The sequence below is a fragment of the Bos taurus genome, chromosome 3 (assembly GCF_002263795.3).
Source record: "Bos taurus isolate L1 Dominette 01449 registration number 42190680 breed Hereford chromosome 3, ARS-UCD2.0, whole genome shotgun sequence".
NCBI classification, from domain to species: domain Eukaryota; kingdom Metazoa; phylum Chordata; class Mammalia; order Artiodactyla; family Bovidae; genus Bos; species Bos taurus.
This window is the reverse complement of record NC_037330.1, coordinates 98,939,889-98,954,521: the sequence shown is the minus strand read 5'-3', so window position 1 is coordinate 98,954,521 and position 14,633 is coordinate 98,939,889. Positions and strand designations below refer to the sequence as shown.

Below are 14,633 nucleotides of genomic sequence, written 5' to 3'. Positions count from 1 at the left end.
GGACTTTCCAGGCAAGAATACTGGAGTAGGTTACATGCCCTCCTCCAGGGGATCTCCCCAAGCCAGGGATCGAACCCATGTCTCCTGCACTGCAGGCGGATTCTTTACTGCTGAGCCACCAGAGAAGCCCATTTTCTCTGTATACTTTACATATTGTATAAATGCATACATACAGAGAATAAGAAAAAGAGCTGTTGTAAAGCAATGTGAAAAAGATGTACAATCCAATAGAATAAAGGCAAGAGACATGATTAGGAAGTTCCAAGAAGCTGATGTGATAAAACATCAGAAAAGGCCATTTTTCCTCTGTCAGTTCTGCAAAGATCAAAGTCCAATGACGGCCCTCCAGTTACCTCTCTGAGGTCTTATTGTTTTTCCCTTTCCTCACTCCTCTCCAGCCACACTACCTCCTTTCTGTGCCTTAAAGATGCAAGGTGATCTTTCACGCACAGCCTTTGCACCCATCTGTCTGGGACGCTGCCCCCGACAGCCACACGGCTTACTTCCTCATTTCAGGTCTTCGCCTGCCTGACTGCCTGTTTAAAACTGCAACCCTACCTGCCAGTGTATCAACACAACATCTGCCTCCCCTGCTTGTTTTTCTTCACAGCACTTATCACCTTGTAAACTACTATTTATTTTACTTTTCCTATTTAATGCTTTTCTCTATAGGGTCTTTATTTTGTGTACTGCTTACTGCCAATATCACAAATAGTGCTTGATACATAGTAGGCGCTCAACAAATACTTGTTCCACAGTGTTAGTGAGGGGATGGAGAAAACAGGCACTCTCAAATACGGTCAGAAAGATTATAAATTGGTAGCCTTTGAAGGGCAAATTGGCAATATCTACCAAAGCTTCCCAGGTGGCGCTAGTGGTAAAGAATCTGCCTGCCAACGCAGGAGATGCAAGAGACATAGGTTCCGTCACTGGGTTGGGAAGATTCCTTGGATAAGGGCATGATAACTCACTCCAGTATTCTTCCCTGGAGAATCCCATGGACAGAGAAGCCTGGAAGGGTCTCACACAGTGGGACATGACTGAAGCGACTTAGCACGCACCAAAACTTAAAATTATATGCTATTTCACCCAGAAAAAAAAAAAAAACACGTTTAGGTATTTATTCTACAAATATACTAGTATCTGCACACAAAGATGTATAACACAAAGTTATCTGCAAGCAAAAGGAGCAGTTTTAAAAATGTAGTATCTATTATTTACTATTCAGTTGTAAAACATACGTCTTAAATCTATATGTGCCAAGATTTAGTAATGATCTCTAAGTTGTAATGACATAAAGAAAAAAGCAACAGAGAAAAGGGTAAACAGTGTGATCTCATTTTTGATTTAACTTTTATAGGTCAGGAAGGGTGATATTTGTCTATGCTTCAAGAAGGAAGCAATCCTTGAACTGTGGTTGTCTCTGGGGATGGGGTATCTGGGGAAATGGGGTGGAAGAGACATTTTTATTATGCATCTTTATGTATGTCTGATTTATTGTCATGTACTTGCACTGGCTTTCCATTAAATTTTCTTTTAAGTGCATTATAGCCACCAAAGCAGACAGAAAGAGAATATGGGATTTTCATTTAATAGACGAAGAAAGTAAGAGGCAAACAGTGGTATCATGTACAAAATAAAATGAGGAAGTGAGGTCAGAAAGTTTATTACTTCCAAAGCTTATACTTTAGTTCCAAGAACATTAAACTTCAAGTGTTTCTTAGGGTACTATCAGTAGCACTGAGTAAATAAAACACTTGTAAGGTAAAAAAATTCTAACTTATTTTCAGTCACATCAGTGAAAATTAATCTTTTTTATAAAATAGAATGCTAGAGTAGATGATCCCAAGGGTTTTTTTCCCTCCACTCATTAAAAATGTATCTTTTGTGTTACAGTACTGTTGTTAGACAAGTGAATTTCTTGATATTTCCAAGTTTAGCACAACATCATCTTTTTTGTCTGGTTTTATTCCTACTTAATGTAAGGCTTGTTTTCCTTGGTGTGTTTGTTCTTCTGGTTTGTAAATAATATAAAAGGTTAAGGCATTGCATGAATCTTAAATGATACCAATTAAACATGAGTAGAGGAAAAGATCAAAATAAAACCCTATCAAAATAAAAACATCACCTACCTTTCTTGAATAGAAGAACTGAACATGTATCGCAAGCAGCAGGCCCATACCTGAGGACTATAGATATGTATAATTCCAGACAGCCAGCTAAAACAAAAAATAGAAATTAAGAACTATAGTCATTTACAAATTAGTATTTAACATCCTTTAGATTATGTTCTTCTCAAGGTAATGTGGCAGAGATTCTTGGCATTCACGAGGAATAAATTAAAGGGCTCATAATTAAGAAATCTATGAACATTAAACCATGGTGATAATTAAGGGGAAGACTATAGATATAGCTATAACTATAGATGGATACTTATAGAGAGAGCACTACTTTCTGTCCTTTTCCACCTGACATGGTAGTCAAATGGTGAGAGAGAAAATGGTTAACAACAGAGGTGAAAACAAGAATTAATCAATTAGCCTGCACTAGAAAGAATATTCTAAAATAAGGGAGGATGAAGTTAGCAGCCTAAAACCATAGTTATTGAAAGGACTGAATTCTATAAATATACAGGGTAGCCTGAAACACAGAAAATTCTTAACAAATACTCACTTAGCAGGACTAACACACAGCCACTGCCAAGACCAGAGTGAACAGACAGTAAATAGATTTCATAGTCCACAAAACATTTGTGCACTCTTATTTTTTAACTCTGCACATACCATTCCCACACATGGGTTCCTTACCTCATCAGTCCTTCCTTCTATTGGCCACACACGTAAGGTCCAGCTCAAGTTTGCCTTTCCCCATCATCTCTCTTAAAAACAGCAATAGTGCTCACTCTAAACTGTTTATTTCATAGTAAATTATAAATTCCTTGAGCTTTAAATCCCAACACAAGACTATGTATAGGGTAAGCACTCAATAAATACTGAATTAAGATAAATTTCTGACTGAATAATCTGCCAAAATGTCATTAGCCACTAACTTGAAAGAGACAGCCATAAATACTGAGAATTTCTGGAAAATTGTCTGGCATTTTAAACAAGGTTATATTCTGAGTCCTGGATTCTTCAAATTGCCTTAAGGACTGGAATAGTGAGTAAGATTAAAGAAACAGGGCTCTAGGGCTTCAGCTTCAACCAGAAGAATTCAGCTTTTCTTTATATACTAGAATTCTTCCTAAGATTGGACAAAAATCTTGCTTTAATTGGTTCAGCTATTAAAATAAGAAAGCTTAAGCATCATTGGCATTCACGATTTTATAAGGTAAAAGTGAAAGTCGCTCAGTTGTGTCCGATCCTTTGCGACCCCATGGACTGTCCATGGAATTCTCCAGGCCAGAATACTGGAGTGGGTAGCCTTTCCCTTGATCCAAGTATTAATGACATATTTATAGTACAAATGATTCACATGTTTATCATATATATTTAAATACATATATGGCTGAAAAGGTTTTTATAAATAATGCAATACTTACATTCCCACTAATGGTAGAGAATAGACCTTGGGATCAGATTCCAGCAAAAGTAACAGCTTGCGTGTCTCATCCATGGTGAGATATCTAAACAAGAGACATTCATATAAAAACAATTGGAACTATGTACTTTACCTAAAAGAGAATCATCTGAATGCTAAAGAAGTATATTTCAGGCAGAGAAAAGGATTCAAATGAATAATTTCTCTCACATACACACAAAGAAAAGAGTTCAAAGTGTAGAAAAAGACTCCAGCAATTCCAAGGACAAAATAGAACAGATTTAATATCTTAAAATTTCTATCTATCTATTAAAATGGTCAATGAAGATTACACATCTTTTGAAAAAGCTTGCTCTGAAAGTGTCAACTTTTTAAAAATCAAAAGTATTAAAATCAAGGCTGACAATTTCAGAACCAAATAGATTTCCTTGAGAGAAATGAACTTCCTGTTGCTGGAAGTGATCAAGCATCCAGGTGACTTGACAAGATTACAACAGATGTGACTTGTCAACGAAGGACACTGAATTAGGTGAGCGGTATTCAATCTTCCTTGTACTATATTCCTCCAACTGCTATCAAAGAATTTTGCAAATCATGATAGAACCCCAAAGCTCACTTTTCCCTAAAAGGACATTATACTACATTTATACTTCATTATTGTACTTATTTACTGACAATAAGTTTGAAGAATATGATAACTACAGTACAACTGTCAAGAGTTAACTTTATCAGGTACCATTTCACACCAGTCAGAATGGCTGCGATCCAAAAGTCTACAAGCAATAAATGCTGGAGAGGGTGTGGAGAAAAGGGAACCCTCTTACACTGTTGGTGGGAATGCAAACTAGTACAGCCACTATGGAGAACAGTGTGGAGATTCCTTAAAAAACTGGAAATAGAACTGCCTTATGATCCAGCAATCCCACTGCTGGGCATACACACTGAGGAAACCAGAAGGGAAAGAGACACGTGTACCCCAATGTTCATCGCAGCACTGTTTATAATAGCCAAGACATGGAAGCAACCTAGATACCCATCAGCAGATGAATGGATAAGAAAGCTGTGGTACATATACACAATGGAGTATTACTCAGCCATTAAAAAGAATACATTTGAATCAGTTCTAATGAAGTGGATGAAACTGGAGCCTATTATACAGAGTGAAGTAAGCCAGAAAGAAAAACACCAATACAGTATACTAACGCATATATATGGAATTTAGAAAGATGCTAACAATAACCCTGTGTACGAGACAGCAAAAGAGACACTGATGTATGGACCAGTCTTATGGACTCTGTGGGAGAGGGAGAGGGTGGGGAGATTTGGGAGAATGGCATTGAAACATGTATAATATCACGTATGAAACGAGTCACCAGTCCAGGTTCGATGCATGATACTGGATGCTTGGGGCTGGTGCACTGGGACGACCCGGAGGGAGGGTATGGGGAGGGAGGAGGGAGGAGGGTTCAGGATGGGGAACACAGGTATACCTGTGGCGGATTCATTTCGATATTTGGCAAAACTAATACAATATTGTAAAGTTTAAAAATAAAATAAAATTAAAAAAAAAAAAAAAAGAGTTAACTTTACTGTTATGGCTTTAAAACACCAAAGTAAAAACAATTCCATTTGTGATGTAAAGCCTTGACAATACCACAAAAGATACATTTTATTGCTATGCTGCTAAGTCGCTTCAGTCGTATCTGACTCTGTGCAACCCCACAGACAGCAGCCCACCAGGCTCCCCCCGTCCCTGGGGTTCTCCAGGCAAGAATACTGGAGTGGGTTTTATTGCTATAATAACCTTAAAACACAAAGATGATGAATGTATCAAACCATGATGATTAAGCCAGAGTTGGCAAGAGTTTTACATTAGTAAAATGACACTTACACCTGCTTTGAGAGCTCTTCTGCCTTGACAACCTGATAAATTTCTGCTTCACTACTAGATGGACACAGATATTAAAGAAAATAAACTAATTTTTTGGTTAATTTTAACACACATTTCTGTGTCCCCATTGAGAAGTACTTTATTCCTCCAAGAGAATTTAAATGTTCAATTTAGTTCAAACACTTAAAAATCACTTTGTCTTTTGACCATTCCATCATTTTGGAACACTTTTTCCTTTGTGCCACTACAACCAGAAAGGTGCTCTGATCAGTATGTAGGCATTTTCTTGCTATTTCAGGGACACTCAGAGAAGAAAAACCTTTTTCTTATCTTTTTTTGAAGAGGCATTTTGGTAGACAAGACTTGGAGTTGAGTTTACCTTGCCGAACAGTTTCAGCTCTGGAGACCTAACAGGAACTAGGGTGGAGTCAGTGGGAAAGGAAGCCAGAAAGGAATTGCTTAGACTTTAAAGCAGTGGGTGCTTACATTGTCTGACCTAGGTCAGCAGACAATGGTTAAAGAAAGTGGATGAGGATTCAGGGAAGCAGCCCTGCTGAGGACCAGAAAGCTAGCAATTTGGCATGCATTTCCTAAGAAACCAAGAGTGGCGGATAGGAGGCTGGAGAGGATGCTGCTGCAGCAATGTGAGGAAACTCCACCCTCAAGTGGTTGACAATTTAGTAGGCAAGAGTATGTAACATTTTAATTTAATTATCTCCTTTATCTGCTGTGCTCATTATCCACAAGTAAAACTGCATATTACAAATAATTCTCTAGCCTCCGTTAGGCTCATTATCAGAAAAATAATTAATTCAGCAAAAATTAACAATTTTAGGGACTTCCCTGGTGGTCTAGAAGCTAAGACTCTAAACTTCCAATGCAGGGAGCCTGGGTTTGATCCCTCCTCAGGGAACTAGATCCCACAAACTGCAACTAAGAGTTCGCGTGACTCAACTAAAGATCCTTCCTCCCGCAACAAAGATCGGAGGTCCCATACGCCAAAACTACCACCCGGTGTAGCCAAATAAACAAGCAAAAAAATTAGCAATTTTTAAAAAAATAACCACTTTATCACCTTCCTTGGTTATTTCTCTAGCCATCACATATCAGGCATGTAAAGTGACTGAACAATTATTTCATATTACATGAATAACATGAAAATATACTAATGTGACCAATATTTAAAATTCTGGATGAATATGTCTTTTACTTACCCATATTTATAGGTACCTTGAACTTGAGAAATATTCAGATTACTGCTCAAATTTCTTGCTAGAGCTGTTGGAATGATGGAGATGGGTTTCACAGGTGTGCACTTAAAGGTGTTTGCTAGAGTTACTGCTGCCCAATCCAAGTCGAAATCCACAGTGTCCAAACTCTCCTTGGAAGTGATATGAGCTCTCAGGGCAAGCAGTTTTCCACAGTCCAAGGGCTCTTTGCTACACACATGATGCTGCAGAGCCTGAGGAATCAACACCACACGATTATTTTAAAATTTTGAAATCTGTACACATCTCTAAAGTATTTGTTTCATATATCTTGCATTAACAAAAAAATTTCTGATTTGCAATATTTCAATTCTCTTATTTCTTCCATGTGACCAGAAGGTTACATGAAAAATGATGTTAAATCAAATAAGATTTACTATACTGTACAAGATTTTCTATACTCCATCTATATAAAGAAGTCCCATTCCTCTTTGATTATGTTCTTATTACCCCATATGGTCAAGTTAGTTCTTCCTCTGTAGTTGCTCATGTACACTGTCCTTTCTGGTCTCACTGCCACCACTCTACTTAGGCAAATACATCCCTGACTATTGCAAGGCCTAACTATTCTGACTCTATTCAGCCTGCCCTATCACATTAATCATCCTTGATTTAACAGTATCTCCTTTTCAGAAATTGTCAATGAAAAACACAGCCCATTAGACAAAGTTAAAATTCCTTAGCTTGGCAGACAGGGCTCTCTCTGATCTAGACACACTAGTTCTGAAGTCTGACTGCCCACAAATCCAGCAAAAATCTCCACCCTCAATGTTACCCTTGTACTTTGCTATCTTAGTCATGTTGCTTCCTCTTCCAGAATGCTACCCATGTTATCCACCTACAATTTCCATCCTCAGAAACTACAGTTAATTGCACTTTAGGTCAACAATCATTTAGTCAGAAATTTTTATGAATATCTATTAAATATGGGTTTATTAAAATACAACACAGTACACATAATTTGATTCTTTGCTGAATTAGGAATAATCACATTATCAACAAATCTTACCTTGAAAGATGAATTAAAGTCATCTGCGTTGTGAGTTATTATTTCTCTTGAACAAAGTCCTTGAGTATGAATTTTGCATGGGATTACAAAGTCCCCAGGAAGAGAAGCAGTAGGGATTCTTTCCAATAATTCAGGTACCTCTCGACCAGGATCAAAACGATCTACTGTCAATGTCATACTTTCTTCATCTGTAGAACAAAACAGCAGTTATTATGTGTGCATGCATGCTCAGTCACTAAGTCGCGTCTGACTCTTTGTGACCCCATGAACTGTAGCCTGCTAGAGTTCATGGGATTTCCCAGGCAAGAATACTGGCGTGGGTTGCCATTTCCTCCTCCAGGGCATTTTCCTGACCCAAGGACTGAACCCATGTCTCCTGCATTGGCAGGTGGGTTCTTTACCACTGAGCCACTAGGGAAGCCCAGCAGTTATTATTTAGAACGCCAATTATGAAATGTGAAATCAACCAAGCAAGCCCAGATTATAGGAAAGCATTTTGTTCATACTAACAGTACATTAAACTCTCATTTTAAATTAAAAAAAATTTTTTTTTTAACTTTTTATTTTGTATTGTGGTATAGCCCATTAACAAGTAATATGATAGTTTCAGGTGAATAGCATAGGGACTCAGCCATACATATATATATGTAAACTTGCATTTAAAAAAAATAACTTGCATATATATTCATCAACATGACCAGACTGCAACATCTATGATAAGCAGTGTCAACTTTAACTCATCTTCCTAACATTGCTATACAGCAAAAAAAGAAAAAATGGTCAAAGTGTATTACAATAATTGGCTGAAGCAGTAAACACAGAGTCTATTATAGTCATAAAAATAATTTTTCAAAGTATGTTACCTTCATCTACTGTGAGAGAACCAAGTAAAAAGCATGGCAAGTTGTTTTTATTCTGTTTAGCATGACGACAAGCAAGTCGAATGGTCTTTTCAGTTACCACAAGCCTTGGATTTCTGAAAAATAACAAGCCTTTTATGAATGTGATGGATCTGATACCTAAAAAATCCTTCTGTAGTGAAATGTTGCCTAAGGTACTTTATATATCTTTTAAAATGTACAGAAAGATCACTGCTGGGAAATCCTAGGGTCAAAGGCAAGGTGTAAGGAGGGCTGCCTGGAAAGCAAAACTGCAATAAGCAGACACTGAGGTTACAGTTATTCTTGAGGCATTTGCTTAATTTTATGAACCACAGCAGAGATCAAGAAACTATGAGGTCTCCTATTTTTGTAAATAAACTTTGATTGAAATAAGTCACATCCATTTGTTTACATATTATCTATGAACGTCAGTTACCAGCATTGCTGAATACAAAATGTAAATACAATTCACATGCTTAAATATCAAAAGGACTCTAAAATATGAACAAGGAACAAGATGCTATTAAAAAAGACCAAATTTATTATTCTATAAACTATGTATATATATTATATATTACCTTTGGCATGTATAGTATATACATTTAAAAACCTAAATGAACAGGTTAGACGGCAACTAATAAGTAGCACATCTAAAGAGTAAATTAGGAGAGCTGAAGAACAAAAGAAATACCCAAAATGTAGCACAGAAAGATAGCAATAGAAAACATAGGTTAAGAGACATGTAGAAAAGAATCAACAGGTCTAACAAATATTTAACGGAACTTCCACAAGATATTGTTTAAAAAATTATTTACAGTAATCATTGCCTTACATATTCAATGATATCACCCTTCTCTGCCAACTAGTTTAAAACTTAAAAACTTTTTGACATGTAATTTCCTTTAGTTCCTCTATTCAGTTGATCACCAAATGCTATAAAACGTTTCTTCAAAACACCTTGTTTCATCCTTTCCTCTTGGTCTCAATGCTGCTACACTGCTCTAAACCCTTATAATACCTAACATTTATTGACTACCTCTTATGCCCAAGCATTGTGCCAACTGCTGCTTTAAAACCTGTCTCATTTAATACTTATAAGAGTACTGTGAAACAAGTGTCACAGTCCCATTTTATTTTAGTTTAGTTTTGGCTGCAATGGTTTTTGTTGTTTTTTGCACTGGCTTTCTCTAGTTGTGGTGAGCAGAGACCACTCTGCTTGGAGTACCTGGGCTTCTCGCTGCGGCAGCTTCTCTTTGTCGCAGAGCACAGGCTCCAGGCATGCGGGCTGCAGTTGCTGCAGCACACAGACTTGCGGGCCCGAGAGCCTGGGTTCAGTGGTTGCGGCGCACAGGCTTAGTTGTTCCATGGCATATCGAATCTTCCCGGATTAGGGATCGAACCCTGTCCCCTGCATTGGCAGGCAGATGCCTATCCACTGAGCTACCAGGGAAGCCCCCCATTTTATAAATAAGGAAACTGATCCTTGGCTACTTTACTGAGGTCACTTAATAAGAAAGGGTAAATCAGGATCTGACCCTCCAGAAGTCTGGCTCTAGTTTAACACCTTAAATCACTATTGTATAAATCTATCACTTAGATTACAGAAAACCATCTCCCGCTTAGGGCTGACTCTAAGCTCTCCCCACTATGATCTATCCTTCTTAGAACTCTGCTTTTAACAAGTAACTCTCTTATATACAATATTTCAATGGATCTCTATTTTCTACTACTTGAAGCCTAAGCTTCTATGTCTTTCTTTCACAATCCTGGTCATAACTCTAATATTTTACATTCCTTTTAAATGGTTTATCCACTCAAAATTAGTTCAATTTTCTCAATGTTATTCAAATACCATGCTGAAGTATGATGAAAAACTCAGTTTTTATTATATTTTGCTTCTTGAAGTCCTATAATACTTAGTACCTTAGATTTACAGAATATTTTAACTGTGAAATTAGGACTACTTCTCAAAATCATAAGGAACAGGTTTAAGAAGAAGTAGAAAGAATATTTTGCCTCAGGGGAGCCTAGATGGAAACGTTAAAAAAATAATTATTCATAGTAACCACTGCCTTACATATTCTTTAGATTCCTGTTTATACTGGTTTAATTTGAAAATAGAAGCATCTTATACCTGTAGTAACGGAGATGTAAGTAGATGAAATCTCCAATTGGCACTGGGTTCCAAAGTGCACATTTTGATGGAGGAAAATAGAAAGGCACCATCCTGCTTGAAGAAAACCTTAAAAAAAACCAAAGCACAATGAGAAACAGACAAATCTTACAAGAAACAGTTTAAATAACAGGGCTTTTCTGATTACTTTTTTAACTTTAGAAGATTTGAAAAACATTTTTAAAAAGTAAAAGAAAAATCTCTTCTAACTCTACTATCAAGTGAATAAACACTCAAAAGTTATGTCCTTTTTTTCCTATTCACATATACATTTATATACACATGAGCCTTTTAAAAAAGAACTGAGTATAAATTCTATAAAATCTTCTTTAAGTAACAGAAAATGAATATAAACCGTGAATTTAAATTTTAAATTAATATCTGTCTTTCTGAACTAATTTCAGGGTAACACTTAAAAAATTATGAAAAACACAAAACCTTTTCAGGGCTTTCAAACTTGGTATTTTAGGCCCTGTCACATGAGGTCTTTTCTTTTTGCAGCATCACATGGCATGCGTGATCTTAGTTCCCTGACCAGTGATTGAACCTGTGCCTCCTACAGTGGAGTCTCAACCACTGGACTTCCAGGGAAGTCCCACACATATGTTTAATTACCGAAGCATCAGAAAAACATCAATAATTCCTCAACAAAGATCATGCAAGCAACATAAAGCAATGTTAAATCATATGGAGTACCATCACAGAGTTTTTATTTTGTATAAGTGAGTAATTTGAGAAAACTACAATAAGAAAAATAATGCAAAGAAAGCACTAGGAGAAAATATCAGCTAAAGTCACATGTAATTAAAGCAAGAAAGCTCTGACAGTGAGCTATGTACAAAAGTGCATTTGCATGGTGGTAGACTATTAAATAGTTGAATTGAAAAACTATTTATCATATCACACACTAAGAATATCTTGTTCTAGATCTTACTTTCAGGTATCACCTGATAAAACTCACCAACTAAAATACTGGCCCCAGTCATCTACTATGATGATCCATAGATCATCACAGATCCACAGATCATCTGCTATGTACCAGGCATCCTACTAGGCACTTTACATGTACAATATTTCTCACTAAAACTTTCTCAGACACTTTATTGTCCACTTTAGAGATAACAAACTCCAACTTCTACAACTTGATACAACAACTAAGTAGCAGAGCTGGAATGTGTATCTAAGTGTGGCTGATTTCAAAGCTTGTACTACTAGAAACTGAATGATGTAATGCTTTAGACCATGGTTCAGTCTAGCTCTACCACGATCTTAGCTGCTGCTAAGTCACTTCAGTCGTGTCCAACTCTGTGCGACCCCATAGACGGCAGCCCACCAGGCTCCCCCGTCCCTGGGATTCTCCAGGCAAAAACACTGGAGTGGGTTGCCATTTCCTTCTGCAATGCATGAAAGTGAAAAGTCAAAGAGAAGTCGCTCAGTCGTGTCTGACTCTTAGTGATCTCATGGACTGCAGCCTATCAGGCTCCTCCGTCTATGGGATTTTCCAGGCAAAAGTACTGGAGTGGGATGCCATCGATCTTAGCTATGTGCTTGCAAATCTTTATAAGGATTTTTAATCTCTCTTTATTTGAAATAAAGACACAATCTGAAATTAAGAAATTTGTTTAGGGACTTCCCTGCTGGTCCAGTGGTTAAGACTCTCAGCTCCCAATGCAGGAGGCCCAGGTTCAATCCCTGGTCAGGGAACTAGATCCCATATGCTGCAACTAAGACCTGGTGCAGCCAAATAAATGAATAAATATTTAAAAAAAAAAAAAAAAAGAAATTTGTTCAAAGTCACAAAGGTAGTTAAGTGACAAACTGTCAATTTATCTATGTCTCTACATCTAATATGTTTATTATTTACCAGTTGGAGAGAGGAAGAATGATTTAAGGGTTAAAAGCAAAGCCTGGCTATCAGCTGCTTAGGTCTTTGATTTTCGAACCTGGCTTCAAAATTTGCTGGCTCTGTGACCATGATCCAATCAATGTCTCTGTGCCTGAGTTTCTTCAACTGTTAAACAAAATAATATCAGTATCTCCTGGGAGAGTTATAGTGAATACTTATTAAATGAGTCAATATATATAAAATGCTCAGAAAAAATCCTGGCTTACAGTAAGTGCTCAAGGTTAGCTATTTCTTTTTGTTGTAAGTAGTCCATTTCTTTTCACTGTAAGCAGTAGTGCAGGTTTAAAATCCAACCTGCACTACTTCAGGTTTACTTCTTTATAGTGCACAGTAGAAATCATTTCAGCTGTAAATACTGGCTATACCAGTTACCAACTGTATAACTTTGGGTTGGTTAAGATCTCTATGCTAGTTTCTTCATTGAAAAAAAAAAAAAGAGGGGGATAATAATAGTACCCATTCCTCATGGGTTTGTTGTGAGGATTAAATAAAAATAATGTATGCAAAGTGCCTATTAGCACAGAACCTGGTTGTTATTAATTTTTTCCTTAATCTAAAGTATACAGGGAGACAGACTTGAGAGGCAAGAAAGATAAAAACACCTTGAAATTGGGTGCAAAGTTCTGCATGTATGTATAAAAGTACTTTTCCTTAGGGAATGAAATTCATGGCTATTAGACATTCAAAGGGGTTTGTAAACAAAAATAATTCAAAACTGCTGCCCTAAAAGCCCACAGATTACTGAAAACCAGAGTTCAATAAATGAATTATTTTCCCTAGAATGTAAGGAATGGATTTGACCCAATAATAAAATTAAAGAGAAGAACAAAGGCTGATAAAGTTTCAAAGAGTAAGAGGTAGCAACAGGAGAGAACAGAAGGGCCAAAATTAAGCAAAAGAATATGATAGCCTCTTTGGGTCATGTTTCCCATTGTCTTCATCAAGAACATCTGGCACAAAGAAAAATAACACAGAGAATAAAGGTAACTCATGGATGCAATTCTAGTTTAGAAGAAAAGAAATTTACATGTCAGCAATAATTGTTCTTCTCAAGGGGGAAAAAAGAACAATAAATGATCCAAAGAGCCAAATAACTCAAGCCATTTTGTCTGCTCCTCAAAGTAGTGACAGACTGAGAAAATTAGGGGACAGGTGGCAAGCTCCTCCTCCTCACACCACACTGAGTGGGAAAAGGCTTAGGTACATTCAGTGTGAAATTTTTCCGATCAAATAATTAGAGTTTATAAGAGGGAAGGAACTCAACCGTTTTCCCATTTGTCTAGGATGTAAATAAATATGTATGTGATCTTTAGCCTCAAAAGTTCAGGTATTATTTTTCATCAATACAAAGACCCTCTGTGAAACTAAAATAAGGAAAGGAGGAAATGAGACTAAGATTTACTGAATGTCTACAATGTCCCAGACCCTTTAGTTTAGTAGTCTTATTTAACCCTTCACAATAACCTTCTGATAGAGATTACTGTCCCCAATTTACAGATGAGGAAATTGAAGCTTAGAGAAGTTAAATAACTTAATCATGGTCACCCACCTAATAAATGGTAAAGCTGGGATATGGACCCAGATTTTCCTGATTCTAAAGATTATTTTTTTCTCCTCTCTTCCAACCCAAATTATGTGAGTAACTGTGAAAAGCACATTCTGTAAAAATATTTCTATACCTGGTATTTATCTGGGGCCCTGCAAGAGGATATGTAGACTCCATGATAGTTGGTGAATGATTTATTCAATTTCACATGCTCAGGAACCTAAAGAAATAAATAGAATATTACTAATGAGTGACAAAAAATAAAAAGAAACATGATTTAACCACATATTAGCAAAATAACAGACAAAATTAGGTTACTTATATGAAGTGTCTTCATCCATAGATGAATAAGATAAAGTGCTTATGAATTCGGATCACTACTTTGTAGTATTTGGCCTATAAATTAATGTTAATATTTA

General features: G+C 36.7%; 1 protein-coding gene across 5 annotated transcripts in view; it reads right to left on the bottom strand.

The window, feature by feature from the left end:
- STIL (STIL centriolar assembly protein) overlaps nucleotides 1-14,633 on the bottom strand; it is a 53,710-nt gene that overhangs the window by 35,855 nt on the left and 3,222 nt on the right. For 3 of the 5 annotated variants that reach the window (XM_024987201.2, XM_024987195.2, XM_059883263.1), the window contains exons 2-8: nucleotides 14,348-14,434; nucleotides 10,724-10,831; nucleotides 8,572-8,684; nucleotides 7,709-7,896; nucleotides 6,646-6,893; nucleotides 3,542-3,625; nucleotides 2,133-2,219 (exon numbers count right to left, since the gene is read on the bottom strand). In XM_024987201.2, coding sequence (XP_024842969.1) covers nucleotides 2,133-2,219; nucleotides 3,542-3,625; nucleotides 6,646-6,893; nucleotides 7,709-7,896; nucleotides 8,572-8,684; nucleotides 10,724-10,831; nucleotides 14,348-14,391 — 872 coding nt within the window. In that variant the 5' untranslated portion in view covers nucleotides 14,392-14,434. Of the gene's footprint in view, nucleotides 1-2,132; nucleotides 2,220-3,541; nucleotides 3,626-6,645; nucleotides 6,894-7,708; nucleotides 7,897-8,571; nucleotides 8,685-10,723; nucleotides 10,832-12,626; nucleotides 12,774-14,347; nucleotides 14,435-14,633 lie in introns of those variants that run through there. The other 2 variants (XM_059883268.1, NM_001206662.2) reach the window with 2 other exon arrangements.